Source organism: Abrus precatorius, unplaced genomic scaffold, assembly GCF_003935025.1.
Source record: "Abrus precatorius isolate BTA unplaced genomic scaffold, Abrus_2018 Scaffold3, whole genome shotgun sequence".
Classification (NCBI taxonomy): domain Eukaryota; kingdom Viridiplantae; phylum Streptophyta; class Magnoliopsida; order Fabales; family Fabaceae; genus Abrus; species Abrus precatorius.
Genome location: NW_020874373.1, coordinates 11920385 through 11948030, shown reverse-complemented (window position 1 = coordinate 11948030; position 27646 = coordinate 11920385). Strand labels below are relative to the sequence as shown.

At 34.4% G+C, this 27646-nt stretch overlaps 1 protein-coding gene across 3 annotated transcripts; it reads left to right on the top strand.

The window, feature by feature from the left end:
* Positions 1 to 28: 28 nt before the first annotated feature.
* Positions 29 to 27646, top strand: LOC113863103 (ferredoxin-dependent glutamate synthase, chloroplastic). Of its 3 annotated transcripts, XM_027496526.1 has the most exons (34): positions 29 to 376; positions 1636 to 1963; positions 3945 to 4387; positions 4470 to 4601; positions 5183 to 5281; positions 6350 to 6420; positions 7036 to 7132; positions 7665 to 7757; positions 8964 to 9109; positions 10077 to 10236; positions 11622 to 11732; positions 11837 to 12052; positions 14059 to 14216; positions 14623 to 14752; positions 15490 to 15548; positions 15727 to 15832; positions 16728 to 16824; positions 16919 to 17034; positions 17112 to 17309; positions 17438 to 17548; positions 19705 to 19944; positions 20032 to 20130; positions 20213 to 20308; positions 20408 to 20605; positions 20690 to 20764; positions 20922 to 21050; positions 21153 to 21251; positions 22130 to 22272; positions 22360 to 22453; positions 22873 to 23111; positions 23245 to 23323; positions 23877 to 23960; positions 24107 to 24247; positions 27617 to 27646. In XM_027496526.1, the coding sequence occupies exons 1-34, from the start codon at positions 128 to 130 to the stop codon at positions 27644 to 27646; spliced, it is 4866 nt and encodes a 1621-aa protein (XP_027352327.1). In that variant the 5' UTR covers positions 29 to 127. The 3 variants fall into 3 exon arrangements, with proteins under 3 accessions (XP_027352327.1, XP_027352326.1, XP_027352328.1); XM_027496525.1 differs by lacking the exon at positions 27617 to 27646 and having other exon boundaries at positions 31 to 376; positions 24107 to 24986; XM_027496527.1 differs by lacking the exon at positions 27617 to 27646 and having other exon boundaries at positions 128 to 376; positions 1651 to 1963; positions 24107 to 24719.

Genomic DNA, 27646 nt, shown 5'->3' with positions numbered 1-27646 from the left:
AGAGTTGGTGGTGTATGTGAGTCAGGCTCTTCCTGACCTCTGCCTCTTCTACCCTTTATCTTCATTCTCACTCACCCACTCCATTCTACTTCTCTTCTCCACACACATACACACACTCTCCCTCTCTATGGCGTTGCACTCTGTGTCTTCCGTTTCTCAAGTGCTCCGTCTCTCCGAGCCATTCCCTTCCATCCATAGCTCTCACTTGCTTGTTCACTTCGCTCCTCTCCGCCGCAAACCTAAGCGTCGCAACCGTAGATTGACGGCGTTTCCCTCTCCCTCTTCCCTTCCTCATTCATCCGTCCAAGCCGTTCTTCACCACAATAACCGTCTCCATCATTCGCATGTGTCTCCTTCTTCCGATTCCAAGTCTCAGGTCTGGTTTCTTCGTGACAAATATTTTTCTTACTTCTGTTTTTTTTTTTTTATTATTATTGATTTTCCGTTTCGTGATGTGTTGTGTGAGGTCGTGGGTTGGAAGATAGAACGGTAGAAGAAACGCTAACTATCGAGTTCGTTACCGTTAATCACGTTAACATAACACTGTAAATTCTTAAAATGAATCTGGATTTTGTATTGTAGAGAGGTGAGTAAATGAAAATCACAAGTTGAACGCAGATGAAATGATTGTGAACAACAATATGTAACTTGATCATAGTGTCATACACCTTAACTATGCTTGATATATCCTTCTTTGCCGCTGGAGTCATACACCTAGAGTTGAATATCTTGTCATTAGGTTAGAACTATCCAATACACTATGACATTGATCTTTTAAGAAATTCCAATAATGTCGGAAGAAGGCAACAGTGCAGCTGCCTGGCCCTAGAGTTTGCCAATTATGAAGTTTTTTATACCTTATTAAGGAATGGATTCTACAATATCAGATTACCAAATTCATCTTTTATAAAAATGCATTGGAGGCCAAAATCATATCATATGTAGAATGATAACAAACTAATAATTGAGCGTGTCTTTTTAAACATTCACTTGTTTGTTTGTTCTTTCAATTTTGTTTGAATGATGCTTGAGCAAATTTACAACGGGACAAGTCTCATGCGATTTAAGTGTGATTCTCATTTAATTATTTCATTGAATATCTATAATTACCAAATGACTTTAGAGGCCATAATCCAATCCCTGCATAGAATGGTGGCTATTGGTTGTCTTTGATTGCGCCCTTGTTAGTTTGCTCTTTCAATTTTTTTATTTCTTTTTGGTCTTGAACCCTTGTTATTTGGAAGCTACACCGGACATTGACTAATCTGAGGCCAGCCAGGTGAATCCATTTAAGAGAGCCAAGCATCTTGCCAGTTGGACCAACAAGAATTGTTCCTCTGAAATATTTTTTAAATGATGCTTCAGCAATGAACAAGTGTCATCTGGTTTAAGTATGAGTTTCATTTAACTGTTATATGAAACTTCATAAATCCTAAATGAACTTGAATAGAAAATGTATTTTACATCTGTTTCTCATTGAATTTCTGTCCACAATTAGCACTTTGTGTTGCAATTAATTTAAGGGAACCCCATCGCACAAGCTTCCCACTATTCTTGGGTCTGATTTATTTTAGAAAATCATTTCTCAATGATTGTGGCATGTAATCTGCATGATAGCATATTGAGTGATTTCAGTCACTTGTTGGTCAGGTTGCAAACTTGGAGGACATTATATCAGAAAGAGGGGCCTGTGGTGTTGGATTCATTGCCAATTTAGAAAATAAGGCATCACATGAGATTGTTAAGGATGCTTTAAATGCTTTAAGTTGTATGGAACATCGTGGTGGCTGTGGAGCCGATAATGACTCTGGTGATGGTTCTGGACTGATGACTGCAGTTCCATGGGATCTATTTGACAATTGGGCCAACAAACAAGGGATTGCTTCCTTTGATAAGTTGCACACTGGTGTTGGAATGGTTTTCTTACCCAACGATGCACAACTTCTCAATGAAGCAAAGAAAGGTAATAATGTTCTTATTTTGAAGTTCTTGGCTGAGCTCCTAAAATGTCTTTATATTTCGAGGTTTCATTGAGATAAGCATGTTTAACTGTTTGTGATAAACTCTGTTGACTCCTGTTGCATCGTTCATACTGCATGATGCTCTCCCTTTTTTGTAAGGTAGTTTTTTTAATTCCTCATTGATCACTGTACCATTCTTTTACTTTGCTTAGTTATTAACATTCCATCCAAGCCTATGAACCACTAGCTTTGTAGAACTTGTAGCTTAAGCATATGTTTTAAATAAAACATTAAAGAAAACAAATGATAAGATTAAGTGCATTATAAAACCTTTGTTCTGTTCTTGTCATCATAGCTTGTACAGTAAAGTATATGCCATGTGATACTTCTTTTCTTTATCATGTAGCTAGCTTCATATTTCAGTTTCATTTTTATATTGAAGAGGAACTGAATTTCTCTAGGAGCTTTATTTTCCTTGTTAAAGATGTAGTTGTCTCAGACCCCATGTTTATCATGTGTGGTGCCTTGCTGTATCGTGTCATATTTCTTACAATATACTTAATAGTTCAGTTTGTTATGAATGTGTTAAAAAAGTTCAGTTCAAATCAACACCTTTTTTTTCTTTTTGAATTTTATCAGAAAAATAAATATTATAGTATTATACACAATGCACAAATGGAGGGGGGTGAGCACATATATCATTTCATTTCAACGATAAGTCTTGCTTTTAAACTTAGTAGTCTATAGTTAAATTTTTTTATCTGGAAATTATAATTTACAGCTGACTTGCTTTCTAGATTTTTTTAAGCACAAGGGTATTTATCATTTTAGTTTACAGAAATTGTATGTTCTAAGGAGGAATATAGTGACTTGGTTTTTCTATAGAGTTCCATTGGTAGAATTGTGAAGGGATTGGAGAGATCCTCTATTTTGTTGTCTTTGCTTGCTTTTAGAAACTGCATCATTTTTGTAGCTTTTGTAAGGAGAATATCTTATCGTTTTCTTCGTTATTCTTGTTACTAGCAAAATTTCTTCCATCATCTAGAAAAGCAAGAGAAAAGGTTGAAACTAGGGGTGTGAATGAGCTGAGATATTCATGAATTATTTGAGTTTGGTTCTTTAAAATGTTTGGTCAAGCTTATTTATTTAATTGAATGAACAAGTTCAAACTTAAAGTTAGAGTCAATTATTTAAATGAGTTAAGCCTAAGCTTTAGAAGATTAACATTAATAGCTTAAATATATATGTATACTTAAATAATTATAATTTTATTTATTGTATTTACTTGAAAATGAATTTTTTTATTGTTATCATCTTATATATACAGATAACATTACTTAATTTCAATATTTAAGAGTTTTATTTTAAACGAATGATTATAATTATTTTTTAAAGAAATCTACTATATTCATAGTAAAAGATTCTACTTTTTATCTCATGACATGTTTTTAAATTATATTTTATTATTATTTTACTTTACTTTTTAGCTTAAAAAAATCTATTAAATGCTAAATTAGTAAATAATATTTATTAAAAAATTTAATCAACCTAAACTCAAGCTTTTAATTTGACTCATTTAAATAAATTAGTCAAGTTTGAACATTCATTTTTCTCAACAAGTCAAGTTTGAAGTTTAAATACTTGGCTTGACTCGCTTATACTCCTAGCTGAAACCAAATATGAAAGGGTTTGATATATCCTAGCATAGTATAGGTTTTTGTCTATTAGGTCAATATGGTCAAATTGTAAATACTTTTAAGGATTGGGGTTAACATTTTCTTTAATAGAATACTTTAACTTTGGTTGCATAAAACATGTTTTGGGGTTAAGGTACAAAGGGTAAGAGAGAAGAGAAATGTCAAGACCCAAAAAAGGAGTTGTGACTAGTTTACAGGCTAAGTTAACTGAAGCACCACTTCGGGTATATTTTACACTCTAATACAGTAGTTTGTAATCTGACTTGTATTTTAATTTTTTGTTTAGTGATTGTAAATACTTTTCGGCAAGAAGGTCTTGAAGTTCTTGGTTGGAGGCCTGTCCCTGTAAATACTTCTGTAGTAGGTTATTATGCCAAGGAGACCATGCCTAATATACAACAGGTATTTGTTAAGATTGTGAAAGAAGAAAATGTTGATGACATTGAACGAGAACTGTACATCTGCCGGAAATTGATTGAAAAAGCAGTAAGCTCAGAAAGTTGGGGAAATGAGCTTTATTTCTGTTCTTTATCCAATCAAACCATAGTATACAAGGGGATGCTTCGCTCAGAAGTGCTTGGGTTATTTTATTCTGACCTTCAGAATGATATTTATAAGTCCCCATTTGCCATTTATCATCGAAGGTACAGCACAAATACTAGTCCCAGATGGCCTCTTGCACAACCAATGAGGCTTCTTGGTCATAATGGAGAGATTAACACCATACAGGTTGGGTTTTCTTTGACATTTAAAATATTTCCATGAAATTTTACTTTAGATGGATATATGAAATGGCCACATATTTGTGCAGGGGAACTTGAATTGGATGCAATCACGAGAACCATCATTAAGGTCATCTGTATGGCGAGGTCGTGAAAATGAAATTCGACCATATGGAAATCCAAAGGCATCAGACTCGGCAAATCTTGACAGTACTGCAGAAGTATGTCAATAACTGAATATAAAGCTATTAATTCCTTCAACTTGAGGGTCTTGATAGTGATTTCATTTTGGAATTATTTGTTGAAATTTGAAAATATATGATTCTCTTACTCATGGAGTTAGGGTTCCTGTACATGTAATGTAACCTTTGAAATGAGCTCTTTGAAATTACTTTTCTTCTGTTCTTTTTAATTTTTGGTTTGCTCTAGGAGAGTTTCTTATGCTTCTTTGTTTGTGTTACTATTTTTCCGCTTAGAAGTATTTCTTCTTTTATTAGAGTAAAAAAATACTGTTAAACAGAAAAATTGATAGTAAGAAACTGATGGTCCACACAACAATGGTTACTCTGAATAGATTTTCTCATAAGTTTTATTTGATCGACTCTTTCTCTTTAATCGATTTGTTTCCTACTTTAGGATATACAAGTACTTCAATTTTATTGTTTTTTCTAACCTTTGTTTTGAGATTATTTTTTGTTTTCACTATTATTATTATTATTCTTAGTTGTTATCAAATTCTCTTGACATGATTTGTGTTAATGGTCATGTTATATTTTAATATATATGATTTCCTATGGTTTAGTTATTGATAAGAAGTGGTCGCAGTCCTGAGGAAGCTATGATGATTCTTGTTCCAGAGGCTTACAAAAATCATCCAACTCTGACAATCAAATATCCTGAGGTATTTTTTTTTTGTGTAGCTGACATTTTATGAACATTTATGTATATCCCCAATGTCATGGATATAAATCCTTGCTTGTTATCTCATGTTTTGTCTTCTTCTTTGGTCTAAATAAGAGCATATTCTATCTCAAATTTTATATAAATTTTTACAGAAGTGATGTGTGGTTAGGGAACAACTTTGGTTGCTTGGAATATGAGCTTGTTTTCTTTTTAATTTTAAAAAAGGTGATTTTGTTCAGAGAGTGGTAAATTGTTAGTTTCTTTCTCTAAACGAAATAAGTTTGAAACTCACTTAATGACTGTGGCATGGTTTTGACTTTATGGAAGGGAAAAGTAGTAAGGACTGTTACAACAGTGAAGTGGTTAGTTAGAAGGGATCATTTACATAAATAGGGGGGATATAGAGGGAAGGATTTGGTAAGAGAATTAGAATATTTGTAAGGGGTAACCCTTTGTGAGAGGGAAACCCTTGAAGGAGAGTTCCATCTCCTATTCTCAGTTCAATAAAATTGTTCATCTTCTGTTTGTATTTATTAAATTTGAGCTTGGGTCTAACTCACCTCCAAAAGCTAGGGTATAAGGTAAGGATTGTTTTAGTCTTTATAAGCTCTACTTTAGCTATATCCGTATTTGATATGGAATCTCAACCCTAAAAGTTTCTCATTTTTCTTTTCTGCTTTCAAAATCAACAACCTTGATCATTTTTCTTTCTAAAAAACTGAATATCTTGATTTTTCAAATGTTCATCAACATTTGATAGTCAAGGATCTGATGAAGTAATGATTGTCAAACCTGAGTTAAATATAGTTTGATCTACCATTATGCAATTAAGTCATAACTGAATGCTGAGAAATAAAAGGACTGAGTAATTACTAGAATAGCTCATCTAGAGTTGTTAAGTGTTTGCATCTTTAAGATGAATGGTGTCAGCACTCACTTTTCATCCGTCCTATGCAAAATGCAAATTCTGTTGTTTTTTGCTTCTTATCTTTTATTTCTTACATTCTGAACTGTTTCTCTTCAATTTCTGCATGAAAGTGTCCTTAATGCTGTTTTTACTTCTTAGGCGGTTGACTTCTATGATTACTACAAGGGTCAGATGGAAGCTTGGGATGGACCAGCCTTGCTTTTGTTCAGGTATCAATACTAAAAGAAATCAAAAGGAACCCGATTGCTTGTTGGTATCACTCTACTGATTTATATGAGGTAGCTTTAATTTTAAGAATTTGAGCAGCAGTATTCAGCAAAGCTTGGTCATTAGAAGAAACTGATAGTGAAAACATAATTCAATTGTGCTAAATACTGTGTATGCCTGTGGTGTTTTAACCGGAAGGAAGGGGGTGAGAGGCCCAAGAAAAAGTTTCCAATGTGATTCTTGATTTACAGTTTCTTAATAACTCTTCTTTCATGAACTAATTGTTCTTGGTACATGTTTCACCCCCAATGTGATTCTTGATTTTTTTTATTGTCTTGGGCTAAAGTAAAATTTAAAGTAACTATTTTTATTCTCTTTTTGTACTACAATTTCGTTACACTATACAATTATTTACCATTGTTTCTGTATTGTTTAGAGAAAATCACTCTATTAATTTGAATTTAATTAATCATGGGCTACTCATTTTCCTTAGCAAACAGTTTTTTCATTGTTTAGTAAATGTACCTGTAGTAAATAGTATAATATATATATATATAATTTCTCCCAAAGTTCTCATTTTTTCTGTGATTGTTTGTAATCCAACTGATGTGCTACAGTGATGGGAAAACTGTTGGTGCATGCCTTGACCGTAATGGACTTCGACCTGCTAGATATTGGCGAACATCGGACAATATGGTCTATGTTGCCTCTGAGGTGAAGTCCCAAACTTTTTACCCTTGTTTATGAATACCATATAGTTGATTCAATGTTATATGATTTCACTGGTCACATGACAGTTCTACTTAATTGTCTGATTCCAGAACTTATAGGAGATGTCTTGGCTGCATTTTGACTTTGAAAAACTAAGATCTGATAAACTTTATTTTACTAAATCTTCTATTATCTCAGCTTGTGTTGTTTTGGTACATGAAAATGAAACTTTTAACTCTTTTAAGTCCCTTATGCTAGTTGCTTTGAAATTAGCTTAATATTAAGTGTTTAGAATTAAATAGACTGACATTCACCCAGATATGCATTCACAAGAACGGTATTTCAGATATTATTATCTGACCATTCTTTTCTTCTTTTCTTTGTGCACCCTCTGTGAATATGGTCTTACTTTACCTTTGCCTCTGATGTCTTTTTAATGGTCTTTACTTATAGTTCTGATGCCATTGATTCAGTTTCATGACTTCCAATAATTGTATTTAGGATATTTAATCTTTCTTGTCTCATTCACTTTTAGGTTGGTGTTGTTCCGGTAGATGAGTCAAAGGTTATCTTGAAAGGCCGATTAGGTCCAGGCATGATGATAACGGTTGATTTACCTGGCGGTCAGGTTTGTACTCCCCAACATATTCTTGTTTTGCTTGGTAGGCTCTAGAACACAGGCATATTATATTTTATAGCTTTTTATTCATACAAATTTGTTTTGATTTATTGATTTAAATATTTGTCCAACTTTGAATTTTTCTTTATTTGCTTCAGTGTTCCTTGTCCCCCAATGTGACATAAATTTGTTCATTGAATCACATAGTTTACTTGGAATTTCTCTGTAGAAAAACACATTGCCATCCCTTCCTTATGGCCTTTTCCATTCATACTGAAATTTTGTTAATGAAGATGAGTTTTCTTTCTTCTCTGTATTTGACCAAAAGTCTTTGGGTTCATAGCCCCTTTAAAAGAAGAGAGAAAATGTAGTCAAGAATAAAGGAAAATGGTTGTTGTAGCAGACATTGTAGGCAAAATTGTGGCATTTGGTGTGCTGTAGCTGTGCAACTCTGATGGGTTTCAGAAACCTTGTTTGAAGCTTTATTCACACAACTTGCACTGCTTTCTCATCTAATTCAACTCAAACCACCAACACCAATGCTCATTGGCATTGTTTCTGGTGAAGCTTAGGCATACACAGGCACTTCTCTTTTTTGTTTGCACTGTGTTATTTTGATTGTTTGCACATCCTCTACTCATTTTAGTTGTCACAAATTTTGTGTCTATCTGCCTGTGCATTGTCACTCACCCTCCAGTTTCTTTTTTTTTTTGTGTGTGCGTGTCCTAAGTCCTCATTCTGTTCTATTACTCACCACATCCCTTCTATATATTTGTTCTGTTCCTTTTTTTTTTTAACTTTGTTTGTCACCATTGAAGCAGTCCTGGATCACCCACTTGGAGGCTTATTCTTATTTAATTTCTTGATTTTTGTTGTTATTGACTTGTGTGTTTAGTTTAGCTTAAGAATGTGACTTTTGGTTATTAACTAATAAATGTATCTTTCACTTTATACCATTTTCCTTTGAATAGTATTCAATATAACATCATTTTTTCTTGTTGGGAGATGTTTGAATGACATAAAATTGATTTATATCACTATCAAGAAAGTAATAATATATGCCTGGCAAGGGTCATGGTCTGTGAATTTGAAATTGTGGTTGCTGATGCCTGAGTTCTTATTGACATTTTTGTTTATAATAATGTTTTATTTTTGCTGTCAAAGTATGTACTTTCTCATGGGATTATTTTACATTGCAAACATTTTATGTGGTAGGTCTTTGAGAATACAGAGGTTAAAAAACGAGTAGCCTTATCAAACCCATATGGGAATTGGGTCAAGGAAAATCTGCGGTCTTTGACACCTGGGAACTTCCTTTCAGCCTCTGTGATGGACAATGATGCAGTATTAAGACAACAACAGTGAGAGTTCTATGTAGATTTTACTGTTAGTTTTATCCATGATGAGTGTTTGTGTTTTTATGTTTTGTTTATAAATCCTATATAACCCATTGCTTTACTTATTGCTATTGCTTAAATATTCTATTTAGTTTTCTATTCCCTTTCTTGATTTTTGTGAGGATTATGAATTGCAGTTTTGGATGAACATTGTGATTTAAACAATGAAAGGTACTCTTTTTGGAGTTAAACATTCTTCTCTTGGAAGTGGTAAAAAGGATCCTTTTACATTTTTTCTCTTGTTTTTCAATATTGAGAGCTTGATTACCCAATTCAGAGTCTTGGTCAAGAATAAAATTCAGAAATCACGTAATGTGAAATTATAAGAAAGGGTGATTAAGTGGGTATTGTGACAAGAGACTTACTTTACTCAAAATCAAATTGGTTTTATGCCCAAGAGGTTTATCATGAAAGCAATATACTCATTATGATGTTTAATGAGGAAATACTGGAGTAAAAAATGATTTACATGTGGTCTTCATTGATTTGGAAAAGGTGTATGATTGGGTGCCAAGAGAGGTATCGTGGAAAGTCCTGGAGAAGGAAGTAATTTGTACTTTGTATTGCACATGTTCAAGCAATTAAATATATGTATGAGGGTGTCACAACTAGGGTGAGTTTAGGTTTCAGCATTGAGAAGAATTAAGAAGTCAATAATTTATCTATAAACATGATTTATAGTCGGGTACTGTGGCCAGGCTTGCTTCATTTAGCAAACTTCACTACGTGGGAAAAGGCTTGGTTATTGTTGTTCTTAATTTCACATTTTACTAGATTAACTTAAGTGGATTTGTCTGGTTCCATAAGTTGACATTGACTGTTCTATAAACTAATGTTCTATGGCATGTTGATGGGAAATTTTGTTTGCTTTTTATTCTTGCTGTATGACATCTTATATGGTTGTTATTTAACTTCTCTTTGGTGCTACCAGGGCATTTGGGTACTCCAGTGAAGATGTCCAAATGGTGATTGAGACTATGGCTTCTCAAGGAAAGGAGCCCACATTTTGCATGGGAGATGATATTCCATTGGCAGCGTTGTCTCAAAAACCTCACATGCTTTTTGATTATTTTAAGCAACGATTTGCACAGGTAAGCCAGAGTACTTTTCTACAATATATTCTGTAAAGTAATTTCCTCTGTTCTCTGACATAGTTTTGCTATGATACTGCCAAGTCACTTATCTGATTGCATCTAGACCATTTTCACTATAAAATGTGTTATTGTTTGTTCACAATTGCATGAGATACATGATGTTGGTGGTATTCATTGTATGCCACTGCTTAGGCTCTATGCATAACCCTATCTGTTTGTAAGTCTATATATCTCTGGACTCATGCACATATGGTTCATTTCTTTGTCAAATGGGCCCAGGCAATATATGCTTTCTTGCTCTCACAGACTATTACACTTTTTTTCTCATGCTTTCTTTGTACATTGGTTTGAGAAGGATCTATTGTCCTTTTGCTCCTTTCTTTTGTTTGAGGGTGCTGGGGGAACACAAAAATCTGTTTAGATGCAAGGTCCCTCTATTATTCATCAATTAAACCATGAGCAGTGTATGTTGAATGTTTCATCGATGATCTTATATTATTAATTGAAGAGTCACAAACATTGTGACTGAGATTTGGATGCCTTGGCATTTGGGTATAGTTTATGCAAAGAAGCATGTAGTGTAAAAAGATAATGACTGGTTGCATTTGCATGTATGCACATGTGTAGATGGCATGAACAAATTCTGATGTACTTTGTTGATGCAGCCTAGAAATTTATTTAGAATTATGATAAGAAGGAAAGGGGAAAGGGTTTGTGTGGGATGAGTCTGCCTATGTTATTTGAATTGACAAAATTTAATCCAATGTTGAAAAGAAACACCAGAAGATATCTTTTGAATATACTTTACTGAATATTGTTCTGTTCTGAACAAAGAGAGTGACTATTGAGATACTCCACTAAAATCTTGAACTGACTGGATTTGGTGGACTAAATTTAAGACTTTTGACTCACTATTGGATTACCCATAATTAATTAGACCCCAAATAAAGGTGGACTTTGCTAGGCTTCATTAACTTATCAAATACAGAAACCATAACTCTAGCAGCGATAGACTTTAAAATAAACAGTGACTTTCCTGTAATCAAATATGTGTAACACTTAAAATAACATTTATTTTTCTGCATCATTCTTAGATATAGTAAATCTCCAAATTATTGAGCAAGGTTTACTAGATCTGTTCAAAAGATAAGTCTTGCTTGCATCCTGTCTCTGTTGCTTGTTTATATTGATGGCAGATCCAAAAAATGTTGCTTGTTTATATTTTTGAAAATAATGCTAGGCATTGTTGTATGAGCTTTTGGTCTTAATTTTACTGTCCAATTTACTATTCTTGTTCATATTGGAATGTAAAACTCTTTATAATGTCTTTAATTCACTCTAACGCTATACTACCCCACTTTTATTCATTTTCAAAAGTACAGGTTACAAATCCTGCAATTGATCCTCTTCGAGAAGGATTGGTTATGTCTCTAGAAGTGAATATAGGGAAGCGAGGGAATATACTGGAAATTGGACCAGACAATGCTTCGCAGGTATTTTGGCATACATTTGTAATATTTAGTCTGTCATTGTCAAATAGCACCTGTGATTTTGTTTCCTTTTCCTCCTCACAAGATGATGTTGTGTTTTGGAGCAGGTTATATTATCCAGTCCAGTATTGAATGAAGGGGATCTTGAGTCATTACTAAAAGACTCCCACTTAAAATCTCAAGTATTACCCACATTTTTTGACATAACTAAGGGCATTGATGGTTCCCTCGAGAAAGCATTAAATAAGCTTTGTGAAGCTGCAGATGAAGCTGTTAGAAATGGTTCCCAGCTTCTTATTCTCTCAGACCGTTCAGAAGCACTGGTAAGGACCATCTAGTAGCACCTGTATCTTTCCAAAAATGTATTTGTTATATCTCTTTAGGGTAGAAGCAATAATTTGATTTGATTAGAGACCACGAAACCTGATATGCTCTTTTTTGCAATGATCATAGGTCTTCCTCATTTCTTAATTTAACTATCAATTCAAATTTGTTGAATTTGTGAACTACAGTGTTTTCTCACATGCATTATGGAGTTTTTTTTTTTTCTTTTTGATGAAAGACAAAAAAATATTAGGTGAAGTTATTTATTGATAGGAGAACCAGATGGCCTCCTTCTCCTTACAGTTACTAAAAATGTAAGCAAAGGAAAACAAACAAAATACGTTTGTAGAAAAGAGCTTTCGAATCTCTCTGCATGTCTACCAAATAAACTCGCTCCCAGAAATACCTTTTGAAAGATGCTTCCCTAAAGACCTAGATGATCTTTAACGCCAGAATGTGGAAGATGTACTTGGTGTAAGATACCACCTTGTGCTCTACAAAGGAAGTCACTTCCTTTGCCTTAGGGAACTAATCGTTCTGTGCCTTAGCATGCTTCTAATTGAGAAAAGCCTCTTCAATGCTTCAGCACCTTGATAAGGCCTCTATAGAGAATCAGATATAAGTAGCCTCTACACTTCACATAACTTGAAGCAGCATGCAGGTAGCACCTTCCTCCCTCACTCAACATTCCATGACTAGTCACTGTCATCTCTCATTAATACTTTCTGTCTTCTTAGCAGTGATAACAGCCATCTTTGACTGTTGAGACACACTACACCTTGGTTTGACACCTACCTAAATGATCTCTCCATGTCAAATGGTGGAGCCACGTGGTCACAACTCATCTTCTCCGACCTTCCTCCTATAAAATACACCCCAGTCCATCCCTGCATGCATTAGAAATACCATATGATACATATTTCCTCTCTTCATTCCAAACAGATTTTCCTTCTCCTTCATCCTTGATCATCACTTAAACACTATTATTCACTATTATTATCTGCAAACACAATCCCTTGCTGCTCCATGCACAAGAACCCCATTCTCTTCATCCTTTCCTTCTCCTTCACCTTAGAGCTCATTACTTCTAACTAAGCTATAACCTTCTATGACCTTGGCCCAGCTAATACCTCCCAAAACCTACCATTAGAGCTTCCTACTTGCTGCTTCACAAAGAAAGCTCTACTGATTTCACTTGAATGGCCTCAAAGATGTTTCAATCTCCTAGCCACTCTAATTGGCTATTTAAGATGTCCTACCCAATCATTGTTCATCTCTCTACCATTCACAGATGACTTTCTGTATCTACGTTTCCAAGGCACAAAGAATCTACTCTGAAACACTGTCTAGCTTTTCCCTACTCAAACTTAGAATAATAGTTTTATCTAGGAGAATGTGATCTTACTAGCGAGAATAAAGGGAATTGAATATCACATTATTGCACGGAGAAGTCCTGGAAATTCAATTTTTTACATTCTATTATTGGGTGAAATTCCATGTGTAACTGTATAACCTAGTCCTTTAGTGGAAGCCACATGAGATTTCACCTAATAAATAGAAAGGGTGTCAGAGTGTGTTTCCAACATTCCTTTTATTACATGAACCATTATTCTTTTGATCTGTCTTCATTGATTTTGCATTTATGATGAGAATGGATAATATTTGAAGCTGGTGATTAGCTGCCAACTATTGTCATTCTTTAAGATTGCATTTGTACAGTTCAATATTTAGTCAACTTTCACATGTAGGGTGTATATAGAGAGTGGAGATAATATTGACGATAAATGGATGATGGATGGTCAAGATTGCTTTGTTTGAATCTAAGAGTCAAGATTGCTTTGTTTGAATCTAAAAGTCAAGATTGCTTTGTTTGAATCTAAGTTTGACCATCCATTATGATTGTATGATCATGATTATCTCCTTTAATGAGAGCATGAACTCTGATACACTTCTTATTTAGTATATATTTGTGTGTTTGAGCTAATAATCCTTATTTTGGCCCTAGGAACCAACTCATCCTTCAATCCCAATACTTCTTGCTGTTGGTACAGTTCATCAGCATCTAATCCAGAATGGCCTGCGGACGTCAGCTTCAATTATAGCAGATACTGCTCAGTGCTTTAGCACTCACCAGTTTGCCTGTTTAATAGGATATGGTGCAAGGTTATTTAATGCCTCCACTTAAGTCTTTGTTAGCCTTGATGTTTTACTTTCTTGTTTCTTCCTTGCTTTAGGATTTGTGTTTGGTGATCTAATTTTCATTTATTTATTATTTTCTAATTCTGTGATAGGCCTAGTATAAATTAAAGATTTTTTCTGTTACCTTAGTTTGCTAGTTTATAATGCAGGTGTATTTTTATCCTTGTCAAGAAGCCATTTTCTCATTTAAACTTGAATAAATCTGAATTTCTTGTTTTCCGACTGAACAATTGTTTTCTGGTGTTATTGGAATCAATTCTACCTTGCATAAGTTGTTTGCAGTAATGGAAACTGAGAATCATGCCTAGTGAAAATCACTTACCTCTCTCTTCTTGAGCATAGCGTGATATGGCTGTTTTGTTTGGTTTAGTGCTGTGTGTCCATACTTGGCACTCGAGACATGTCGGCAGTGGCGTTTGAGTAATAAAACTGTAAATATGATGAGGAATGGAAAGATGCCTACTGTGTCGATTGAACAGGCACAAAAGAACTATTGCAAGGTTAGTACTAAACTTCAAACAACTTTTCAGACTTTATGCTTATGTGAATTGCACCTTCCCTTGGTACTCATAAAATGAGTAAGAGCAAATTATTGGTTACAAATCCTGGTCTGAACTGTATAAACCCAAAAGTTACCAAATGAACAAGTTCCATATTTTGGGAACTTGGAAGCCCAAAATAACGATGGGATCAAGTCATGAAAAATGCTTAACTTTGATTCCATGTTGAAATCAGTAGGAAAAGATGAAAAATTAAAATATGTGAAAAAATGTTCTATGAATCTGAATGATTGATATTATTATTAGGCAAAAGTGGAAAGTTTTTTTTTTTTGAAAATGTTATTAATGCACCTTCTCCCAGAATTTCCAATGCAGTCCAATGTAATTTCCAATAAAAACTTGTCATTTTTTATTCCTCAACCCCAGTGCTAGTTAGCAAGACCCTTATTATTATGACACTATCTGAGTTGACATTGCACAAATCTATTGTCTATTTTTTAGACTAATTATCTAGGTCAAATATGAGTGTAGTACAAGTAATACTAGCCTAACCCTGTAAGACTACTAACATAACAAGACTCAAAAAGCAAGATTTGTATATTCAAACTGACCTTTAAGTAATGTTTTTGTACCTCCTTCACTGTGTTTTTTTTTTCCCCTTGTTATTGAATCCTCTTCAATTTTTTTTTTAAAATATAACTAGTGATGAATGGTTTGTATTTTTGTCTGCATATCAGGCTGTAAAAGCAGGTCTTCTTAAAATTCTGTCCAAAATGGGCATTTCATTGCTTTCGAGGTACGTGATTTATGCATTAAAGTAGTTATAGAAGTAAAATAAAGCCAGAGAATGCTGTCATAATTTTTTTTCTAATAAATTGGTAGTTTGTCTAATGTTTTACTTAGTTTCTCTCTTAATTTATTCCTTACTGATGTTATGCTTTTGACAAATTAATTTGTCAATTCCTTGTATATAGTTACTGTGGTGCACAGATATTTGAAGTCTATGGATTAGGGCAGGAAGTTGTTGACCTTGCATTCAGAGGAAGTGTATCAAAAATTGGTGGATTAACTTTTGATGAGGTGAGGAACAATGCAGACTCAAGACTGTGAATAAAAATGATGTCCCAATACTCTAGTAGCAATAAGCTAGGACTGGCTCAGTGAGGAAAGAGAAAATATTGAATTGTATTACTGAGAATGAATAAGAACACAGTTTTGTACCCAATGTAGGACTGTTATCATACAATGCCAGAAATATTTGAGAGATTTTTGCTACTCTCCTACACAAGCTTTCCCACTCACAAATGAACAGAATGCAAGAGAGACGTTAAAAGAAATAAAAGGAAGGATTAAATGTTTTTGGTTCCTACATTTTTCAATTTTTGGTTCTAGTCACTTCAAATTTTGCTTTTGGTTTTGGTCTCTATATTTCTGAGTTGTGGGGATGTTGTTTTGGTCCTTTTCACTGACATGGTCCTGCAAAAAATTGCGTGACTATTTAGCCATGTCATCATGTTAAAGTCATTGGCGACCAAAACTGCTGAAATTAGAAAAATCAAGGACCAAAACCAAAATAAAAATTGTGTAGTCTAAAACCAAAAATTCACGATAATGTAGGGATTAAAAATATATTTAAGCCTTAACAGAAACTGCTCAGAGAATCTTATTACTGAAAATAATTCAGAAACTGTTAAGTACATTTATAGCCAAAAGCAGATGCGAGAATGAACCAAGTTCTGTATCAGTTACAGCAGCCACCTAACTGACTGATAACTGAAGTCTGATGCAGACTGTGATAGCTACTCAGTACTCATGCAGTAGCTACTCTAACAGCTAGACTTTATACTTACCTTTCACCTTCTCTGGGCTTATGACATCTTATGTATGTTAACACCATGGGTGCAGTTACACACTTTCTTTTGCACAAGAATTTGTCTTGCAATTAAGTTTCACTCTTGCTTCTGACATGATGCAGGTGGCAAGAGAGACTTTGTCTTTCTGGGTGAAGGCATTCTCTGAAGATACGGCTAAAAGGTTGGAAAATTTTGGATTTATACAGTTCAGACCTGGAGGTATGACTTTGCTGCTCTTTAAGATTGAAGGATCAGTTGATTCTTTGTTATGCTTTTAGAAAAAATTGAATGAATTTGATTTGCATTTTCAAAGGGGAGTATCATGCAAATAACCCAGAGATGTCAAAGTTGCTGCACAAAGCTGTTCGTCAAAAAAGTCAAAGTGCCTTTTCAGTTTATCAGCAGTATTTGGCTAATCGACCTGTGAATGTGAGTCTTGAAGATCCTATTTTCATACTGTTATAGATTTTATTACAGTTATGTGAGATATCTCTTGTTCATTTTAGGTTCTTCGTGACCTCCTTGAATTCAAAAGTAATCGTGCTCCAATACCTGTGGGGAAGGTTGAACCTGCTTCATCTATTGTGCAACGGTTTTGTACAGGGGGCATGTCACTTGGAGCTATTTCAAGAGAAACCCATGAAGCAATTGCAATTGCAATGAATAGATTAGGTGGAAAATCAAATTCTGGGGAAGGTGGTGAGGTAATATAACTTTTATCCCAACTGTTGGTAAAGATGCATTCATATTCAGTTATAAGCATTGCTTTTTTTATTTTCTTAACTTATTTGCATTTCAACTGTAACATAATGTATTCCAATATTGCGTTCAGGATCCCATTCGCTGGAAACCACTTACAGATGTTGTAGATGGTTATTCTCCAACTCTTCCACACCTTAAAGGTCTTCAAAATGGTGATACTGCTACTAGTGCCATCAAGCAGGTTATTGCACTGAAATTTTAGGAAATACCTTCATTAACATTGTTGACCGTTCTAGCATTATTATGTTAATTGTGGAGTGGTGGAAGATTCTTTAGGCAAACTATTTTAGTATATAGGCTTAATTTTTTTCTTTCTCTAGTCAAACTATTTGACCATTTTATACAATACAATCCTTATATCATGCAGCTTCCCAGAAACTATTATTCTCCATTAATTTTGGCCTTTCAATTCACCATATTAAATATTGTTTGGAGAAACAAGTAGAACAGATTTGCAAGATTAATAAGGAAATAAGGTGATTCAATTCCATTCTGACCATCATTGTTTATGAACAATAGGAAATTCAATCATGGACTTTTGCATAAATTCAAAGGAAAATTGATAGTTTGTTTGAAATGCAGTCTTTATTGAGGAATTCATGATGCAGAAGGATCCAGAGATGGAGAGAAGAAAGATGCAAAAAGTTCAACTTCTATCCATTTTAGAATTACCATATCTCATGATCCACGTCTCATGAATGTTCACTCAACCAATTATACAAATTAATATTCTAAAACAGTCAAGAGAGTGGAATTGCCTAATTTTGATGGGAATGATCCTATTGGATGGTTGGCTACGGCTGAGAAATTTTTAAAATCCAAAATACCAAACTAGAACTAAAAGTGCTACTAGTTTTTTGTGTGTATGGTAGGAGCAGAAGTAGTGCCTGGTTTTCAGATATTTGAGGAACAGGATACCCAAGACTCTTGACTTGGGAAACACGAAAAACAGAATTAAAGAATTTTCATGTAGCAGTGCTGCAAACCTGTACAAGCTACTTGAATCCTTGCATCAGAATGGTTGGGTTGAAGATTATGTTTGAAAGTTTGAGATGTTATTGGTGCAACTTCCAGAAATTCTTCGAGAGTCATCCTTATTGGTAGGGGTTCCGGTCCTTTTCATGGTCGATCTTCTTTCTTTGAAAGAAAGATAATAGGGAGTATTCGAAATAAGACAATACTCTCTCCCCCCCCCCCCCCCCCCGGCGGGGCGGGCGGGCAAGACTCAAGAAGTCATTTTGTGGGGAAGGGTGGTGTATCCAAGGCTGGAGTATCGAAGGCGAACTTGAGAAGAAAAAGAATTGGGATACTTTATGAATGGCTTCAGTGAGGTGAGGAGCCATAGGATGTTCCAAAAGCCATCGTCTTAGCAAAGTATGGGGTTTGAATCAGATCATGCTGTGAAAGCCAATTCTGTTAGTCCAAATCAGTTAGTTCATGGAGCAATTACTGAACATAGCAAGGTCATTTTTTCAAGTTGGGGCACTGATTCGTGGTATAACCCAGCCATAGAGGATTCAAGCCAAATGGGAGATACCTGCCTAAATTGAACCCAATTAGCCAAACAAGCTGCTTCTTCTGCAAATTCAAAATAACAGTGTGGGTGGAAATATCCAAACCAGGACCCAATTCAGAAACAGAGACATGAGACATTTTCCATAACTAGAGTATATTTAGAAGGAAGGATGCTGCTTCCATTTGGTCCTTTCTGTAGATGACTAGATGTCCAAAGAGAAACCTTTGGATTCTTGTTTTGGGGGGTAGATGAAAATACTTGAAGGTGAAATTGAAGTTGCCAAACTGGTGCAGCCATTGTTTTCAACTGGTGTGTGGGTTTCACGCATGCATTCCAGTCATTGGATCTTTGAAGTTCAAATTAGTTGTAGCTAGTCCTCTTGTCCTCCCTCTTACCAATCTCTGAAACCTTAAGTATTGAACCTTAAAATTTCTGTGCTATTTCTTTAAGTGCAATAAGCATGGAGGGGCTGCCAACATATTATCACCTTCCTTCTGTATTAGCTTAGTTTAGAGTTCTGATGCATGAAGGGAAACCAGCTACAAAAGTCTTAAATAGGTTAGGTTAGAAATCACATCATACATAATTCGAATTCTTTGGAGATGTGATTTACATTTGATACTCCAAATAAATATTCATTCTTTATAAATACATGATCACAAATTGAGTTATTAATCCAGTTGGATGATGAGCTGACCTCTGTATTCAATAAACATAGCTGATTAAAAATGTATTTAATCTAAAACTGGTTAGACAGCTCTAGTCATATAGAAATTGCAATAGGCAATGGTAATCTGACAAAATATTTTCCATTTTTTCAGGTTGCTTCAGGAAGGTTTGGCGTCACCCCAACATTCTTGGCAAATGCTGATCAGTTAGAAATCAAAATTGCACAAGGTGCAAAACCTGGTGAAGGTGGACAATTGCCTGGGAAAAAAGTTAGCATGTATATAGCAAGGTTGAGAAATTCAAAACCAGGAGTTCCTCTTATATCTCCGCCACCTCATCATGACATTTATTCTATTGAGGACCTTGCTCAATTAATCTTTGATCTTCATCAGGTGACTCTCTTGTTTTATTTGGTTGTTTCCTTTGAATGAAAAGTAGTATATGGAAGGAAAAATATCCATGGTTCTCTGCTTGAACAGGTGAACCCTAAGGCCAAGGTGTCAGTAAAACTGGTGGCTGAAGCTGGAATTGGCACTGTTGCATCTGGGGTTGCAAAGGGCAATGCCGACATTATACAGGTGTCTACTGTGACCTGTAATTCATATATTTTTTTGAGATTCTTTGTGAAACATAACATATCATAATATGATCAACTTACAGATTTCAGGACATGATGGGGGTACAGGAGCAAGCCCTATAAGTTCCATCAAACATGCAGGAGGTCCTTGGGAACTTGGGCTTACAGAATCTCACCAGGTTATAATTGAACATGAAGCTGTGTGATTACAATTTATTCTCATCATTTCTACATTTAAAAGTTATATGCTATTTGATTGTGGACTATTTCTCTTTCAGACACTTATTGAAAATGGACTTAGAGAAAGGGTTATTCTCAGAGTTGATGGTGGATTTAGAAGTGGAGTTGATGTCATGATGGCAGCAATAATGGGTGCTGATGAATATGGGTTTGGTTCAGTAGCGATGATTGCTACTGGATGTGTTATGGCCCGCATTTGCCACACCAATAATTGCCCAGTTGGTGTTGCCAGTCAGGTATTTTTAAGGCCAATTTGTAATGTGCTTTAATATAATGATTACTTGTCCTTTATCTAATAAGAATTTATTATTACATTTCAGAGGGAAGAGCTGCGTGCCCGCTTTCCGGGTGTTCCTGGTGATCTTGTCAACTACTTTTTGTATGTAGCTGAAGAGGTATTTTGGGGATGCCATCGATATCTTTCATGTTCATCTTAATGTTCCTTATTTTGGAGTTGCTGTTATTTATTCTAATTTTCATGTGCCACTTTGAAATTTGAATTAAGTAGTGTTATCCTCATCCTGGCTGGATTAAACATTGTTATTTGACCAGGTGAGGGGCATATTGGCCCAGCTGGGGTATGAAAAGTTGGATGATGTAATTGGCCGGACAGATTTGTTGCAACCAAGAGACATATCTCTTGCAAAAACTCAGCATCTAGATCTGAATTATGTCCTCTCGGTACAAATTTCCTATAATCATATATTTCTTTATTTCCCTTTGTCTTTCTGAGTTGAATTACCTGCTTCCCTGGCTTTTGTGTGATCAACCTTTCATTTTCAGAGTGTTGGGTTACCTAAATGGAGCAGTACCGAAATCAGGAATCAGGACCCTCATACCAATGGTCCTGTTCTTGATGATGTTTTGCTAGCAGACCCAGAGGTAAAACAACTATAGGTGTTGATATTAAAATTACTATGGCATATCCTTTGCAATTTATCTTCTTAGACTGGTTTTTATGTCAGATGTATTCAATGCTCAGATACTAGGACACTGTAGTTTCATGTTGATTTAACCCACAAGTCTCCTGTGCATAAAGTCACTTACAATCTTAAGTTTGTAAATATAATCAGGAATTTTCAGAGTTTACACTTGTTATCATTCTAAAATTTACATTTTTTATTAGTCACTTATATTTCTATCTTCTTAGTTTTACTCGTGAAATTTCTGAGAATAAGCTTTGACCAATCATATTCAGCTCCCAAAGGTGTTTTGCCTCTTTACTAATTGTTGTCTCAAGGGAAAAAAGGGTCCAGAAATAATTCAAATTTATCTCCCTTCTAATAATAGTATATGTTAAGAGAGTGAATAGGGATGAGGAGGGGAGTAGAAAACACTGGATCCCTATTAGTGATTTTTGAGATGTTCGATTTATCTATTTTCAGTATCATTTTTCCCTGAAGTTGATTGCATAGTTCTCAAAATTTCTTGATTCAGATAAATGTTATTCTTTGATTGAAAAAAAAAATACACCCTTCAATTAATGCCTTTCCTAAGTTAACTCAATCCAAGAAAAGGATAAAAAAAGATGCAATCTGAGAGTATGAGGTGATGGATGGGAGAGAAAAAAAAACCTACATCGCTAACCCATCGAGCCAAATTCCTGACAGTTTAATTTAGGCAAGTGGCTGTTTTTCCCTTTTTGATTAACTTCGACTATTGGTTTTGATAAAATATGGAATGAAACAGTAAAGTGGTTGTATGTGCTTTATAGGAAAATGTCATACAGGAGGCAGCGATCTAAAATATGTTTTTTTCAGATTGCAGATGCCATTGAAAATGAAAAGGTGGTTAGTAAGACCATAAAAATATACAACATTGATCGAGCTGTTTGTGGACGTGTAGCTGGTGTCATTGCAAAGAAGTATGGTGACACTGGTTTTGCTGGACAGTTGAATATAACGTAAGAGGTCTTAATATGGAGTTTGAAATTTAATATCTTAAAGGATGCATTTAATTGAAAGCTAAACATTTTTTTCCATGCTTCCAGATTTACAGGAAGTGCCGGGCAGTCATTTGCATGTTTTCTGACGCCTGGAATGAACATTCGCCTGATAGGAGAGGCTAATGATTATGTTGGGAAGGTATCTTGTTAACTCCACTGTTGCACATTACCTAAAAACTTCTTTAGGAAATTAAACATGAAATGTGTGACTATGATTCATTTATTTAGTGATAAAGAGTGTGATGCCTGGTTACTTGATTATTTTATCCTAGTATGCTTCTTTATTCACTGGTGTACTGTACTTATTTGATAAAAAAACTTAACAAAATTCTTCTAGATGCTTGTCCCTGCTTTTCCTAGGTTTTGACAAAATTACTTTTCGCCAATGATAATCAAGTTGTGCAATATAATGTGATCTTGTTGAATTAAGACACCCCTTCTGTTACTATAGTGAATGGAATGGATGTTTTCGTTTTGTGATATCTGTTCTAACCTGTTTTAGTTAGATACATCAAGTTGAGGCACATTGTTATGATGTTTATTTGTGACTATTGGCAGGGCATTGCTGGAGGTGAGTTGGTTATCACCCCAGTTGACAAGACTGGATTTGAACCTGAGGATGCAACTATTGTAGGGAACACTTGCTTGTATGGGGCAACTGGTGGACAGGTCTTTGTTAGGGGGAGAGCTGGTGAAAGATTTGCTGTCAGAAACTCACTTACTGAAGCTGTGGTTGAAGGCACAGGAGATCATTGTTGTGAGTACATGACGGGTGGATGTGTGGTTGTCTTGGGAAAGTGAGTAATATTTCTTTATCAATGCTGTACTGTTCTCCTCATCCTCCACCCTCCACCCCCCCTCCCCCCACGTAATTGTTCCTTGAAGGGATTGGAGTAAACTGAGGCAATAACACATTTTATACCTTGACAGAGTGGGTAGAAATGTAGCTGCTGGAATGACAGGAGGATTGGCTTACATTCTTGATGAGGATAATACTCTAATACCAAAGGTTTGTGCCTGTGACCCATTTCTCTGTCCTTTCTCTGTTTTTCATTAAAAATGAGTGTATGCATGGATTATTGCGATTCTATTTTCTGATTTTGTGGATCTGGATTTGCTTAATTTCCCTCTTAACATAAGCAAAAGGAGAGAATGATAGAAAATCTATCGTTTGAGAAGCATTTTCAACAGTTCGAGAAATAAAAATACATTATTCTGTTTACTATACCTACAGTTTTAAGATTTTTCCAATCTCACTAGTGCCTTTGCATAAAACACCAACTGCCTTTAAAAATTGCTTCTAAATACAGCTTGTAATAGTAGTTATCTGGGTTACCTAGGCTTCTTACTCTAGTTGTGGTTGTCTGTCATCAAGAGGTTCACAAGTACTTGTCATAAAGCATGTAAAATTTTCTCAACCACAGTTTTAGAATCCCCCAACCCATCAAAAAATAAGATGCATGTAAAAGATAATCATAATAACCTTGAAAGCTTTTATGTATGCCACTGGAAAGAAAACCATGCTATTGTTTTGTTATGCTTATGTCTGGAGCCTATTACAGGTAAACCGAGAAATTGTAAAAATCCAACGGGTGTCAGCACCTGTTGGGCAGATGCAGCTGAAGAACCTTATTGAAGCTCATGTTGTAAGCCTCCCTATTTACATTAACCAGAATTTATGCATGTGAAATTAACATTGGCAGAAATGTTTTTGCGGCTTTAATCTTTCTTATGGGGGTTGATTATCCTAAATCCTAATGCACAAATAAACTTTTATCCTCTCTGTATGAAGGAAAAAACTGGTAGCAACAAAGGTGCGGCTATTCTGAAGGACTGGGATAAGTATTTATCATTATTTTGGCAGCTAGTTCCACCTAGTGAAGAAGATACCCCTGAAGCTAGCGCCAAGTATGACACGACTACAGCAGAGCAGGTCACTTTGCAGTCTGCTTAGAGTAACAGTGCAAAGTTCGATTGATTATTCCAGGCTATGGAGCCATACATGTGTCCCTGCTTTGTACAGGAGTGGAAGAGCTGTCAATAGGGTGGAAATGCTAACCAAAATATGGGATTAAACTATCCCTTGAAACCACGGCACTGCATTCAATCTAAAGATCATTTTTACCAACAGTATGAGGCCTCCTTTATACTTCCATCAGAAGCATCAGCTTTCTCTTACCTCAGCTTTTTGTATAGCCATTTGCAAGACAAACTGTAAATAAAATGCAGTTGATTTAAATCTTATTGGAGGATTTTGTTGACGGAGAAAATAAATTAGTTGGGGCTTGATACGCGTGGTCATCTCTGTTCTCATCTGATCAAATTATCAATTTTAGTTTTTTCACTTGCACGTTCAAAATGCATTCTTTCTTTGCACAATCAAAACCCCTATATATTGCTGATCGCTGATTCCCTGTGATGAGTTTACAATATCTTACGAGCAATAATTTTAACATGCCATGTATCGGTAATGAATAATATCAATGTGGAGATCATGATTGAATTCAAAGTCATAGGAGTTTTTACAAGCATGTTTACAGGTTTCAAGACACTAAACACATCATAGTGTCTTGTAATATACAGCTGAGACATAAAATATGTGTTGGTTTTGAAATTGTATGATGCAATGACATTTATATATTTATTTGTTTATTTAAGGACTTCAATTTTTTATTCTTCGTCGTAGAACTTTGGAAAGAATTAACGGATTATTCGATGAATAATCTGATTTAATAAATGCAATGTCATACTCTTCTGTAGTCACGGTTGTCTTTAGTAGAACTCACAATTTTAACACGCAACATCCAATAGTATTAATTTAAGTTGCATAATAAATTTGAGGGCGGGTTTATTACGTTATTAAACTCACAACTCTAGCGCAGCATCAATGTATGTGACAATGGAATGGAATTCATCTGTAGCCACTTATCCAGCTGTAAGATCCAATCAGGTGGAGGCCAGCGACCAACAACAAGTGTTGCACCAAAATAGCGGGCGCTCCAATTCCTCTGGTGATGAACAGCAACAACAGTCTCCCGGGATATCCATATTTTGTTTTACCAACGCATGTTTAATAAGGAGAATATTTTTTTATAGTCCTCCACAAGAAATGCTTATAACTTTCTAGGATACTAGTTTTCCAGTTATAGCTATTAAAAAATTCAGTCCTTCAAAAAATGTTTGGTAAAACAACCAAAGTGATTAAAAAATTATTAATTTTTTGTTATAAGCAAAATTTTAAAGCTTATTGAAAGTTTTTGGATCATTTCTGAACTCTTATAATTCTATTTTTATTTAACTGTAATTTTAGTTCTTATACTTTAACGGCGTATGATTTTGGTTTCTAATAATTTTAATTGCTCGTGTTTCATTTTTCTAATTTTTTAAATACTCAAATTAAATTTTTTATCCTTAATTTTTGTCAAGTAATTCATAAAAATTACGGTGGAAGTATGAAATTTTATTAACTTATACAAATAAATAAAAATATATAAAATATTTAAATAAAAATATATAATAAAAGTCTTAATTTTGGGGTAGAGGACTTAATCTGGGCATTTGAACAACTAAAAAAATTAAATATGAGCAATTAAAGTTATGAGAACCAAACTCACGTATACATTATAGTATAAGGATTAAACGTTCAATTTTATTCATAGTAGTTTCAAACACAAAAATAATTATTAGAAATAACTTTATAGCCTTTTTTTAATATCAATATTCAGGGTTTGATTGAGTCTCTTGTAAGCATTCTGTCAAGAGTAAATTACAATTAATTTTATTTAAATAAAAACATTTCGTAATATAAATTTCTTGTAATTTATATTTAAACAAAAAGTATTACTTTATAAAAGATTTTATTTTATTATCACTTTCGACCCATAATTATATGAAGAATTATTTCAAAAAGAAAGAAAATAAATATAAAAAAAGGCACCATAGACAACATTGTATAAACACTTCACAACACAATGCTAATAGATATCTCATTTAGATTTGTCAATCCATACTACTCGGCCAGGCCAAGCACCAAATAATGGGCTAAAGCGGACCTGGTTTAAAATGTCTGAAATAATTTGGGCCTTTATGAATAACAAACTTATGTGAATGACTGTTTTTGTAATATTTTTAAAATTTTAATGTGTATTAAAAATAAAAATAAAAAATTAGTTATTTGCGTGTTTTTGCTCAAGTCATCACCTAATTTTTCATGTATGAATGGCCGAAGCTTCCTACTTCACATCAATTGTACTCCACTGGAGGATATAACAAACCTTTAATTTGCTTTGTTTGCTTGTGGCTAAATCCTACATGGAATCAAAACCAAGCTATATTCCATGCTCCAATCAATTCGTCACTTCCTCTTGTACTTATTTCAAGTTTCAGCTAATGAATTTTTTAAAACGTGAGAATGACGCATGGTAACTTTAAGGTGTAACAAGGTTGTCTTTTTCTGTTTTTTACCCATTTGTGTTTTACCAAACGAATGGGATAAGCTTTTCTCACCAACCCAATTATTGTCAAGCCACCCCTTTTTAGTGTTCTTTACACAAGAAACTGAATATAGGTACATTCAGATAATAATATAATTAAGCATTTATTCAATTAATTCTTATTGTACAAAAGATTTATACTATAAACTACATCATTAAACTAAATAACATAAGTTAACCAAAAAAAAAAACTTATTTTGATAAGATACACGAATAAACTTATTAAAACAAATTTATAAAATTTATTAAAAATATAAATTATCTTTATAAACCCTTCATATGTGTTCTGTATATATTCCAAACTCATCCTGTAATCATCACTCACTGTAAATATTTTTTTTTTTCTCCACAACGCTCCCTCCCTCCCTTATCTATGTTGAAAGAAAAGTTAATCTTAAAGTTCAATACAACAAAACCGGAAATGGCATGTACCAACTTGTTGATCGCTGGTATGAGATGGGTTATAATTAAGATACGCAAGGGAAATTTTTGAAAATGACAGAGTCAAATTAAGGTGTTGGACTTTAAGGAAAGGAAAGATAATGATTAATGATAACAAGGGTAAATTTGTGTGTAGTTGCAATCACGCCTCTCTTTCCTTTATTTTCCCTTTTCTTGGAAAACAAAAACAAAGCAACCAAATGCTACTTATACCCACCTAAGTGTTGGCATGTCGGTGTTGAAATCTCTGAGCAACAAACAAATATAAAGAACGAAATAGAAGGGTTTCTCTCTCTCTTTCCGCTTGTTTCTGGTGAGAAAAATCTACACACTTGATTGAATTGAACCACTATATGTATTGAATTAAGGAAGAGGTTAGCAACACGTCTTCTGATTAG

Coding starts and splice junctions, on each gene's coding strand:
- LOC113863103 (XM_027496526.1), top strand. CDS start 128: ATGGCGTTGCACTCTGTGTCTTCCGTTTCTCAAGTGCTCCGTCTCTCC. Junction 14,753..15,489: donor CACAAAAGAACTATTGCAAG/GTTAGTACTAAA, acceptor TCTGCATATCAG/GCTGTAAAAGCAGGTCTTCT. Junction 19,945..20,031: donor TAATCTTTGATCTTCATCAG/GTGACTCTCTTG, acceptor CTGCTTGAACAG/GTGAACCCTAAGGCCAAGGT.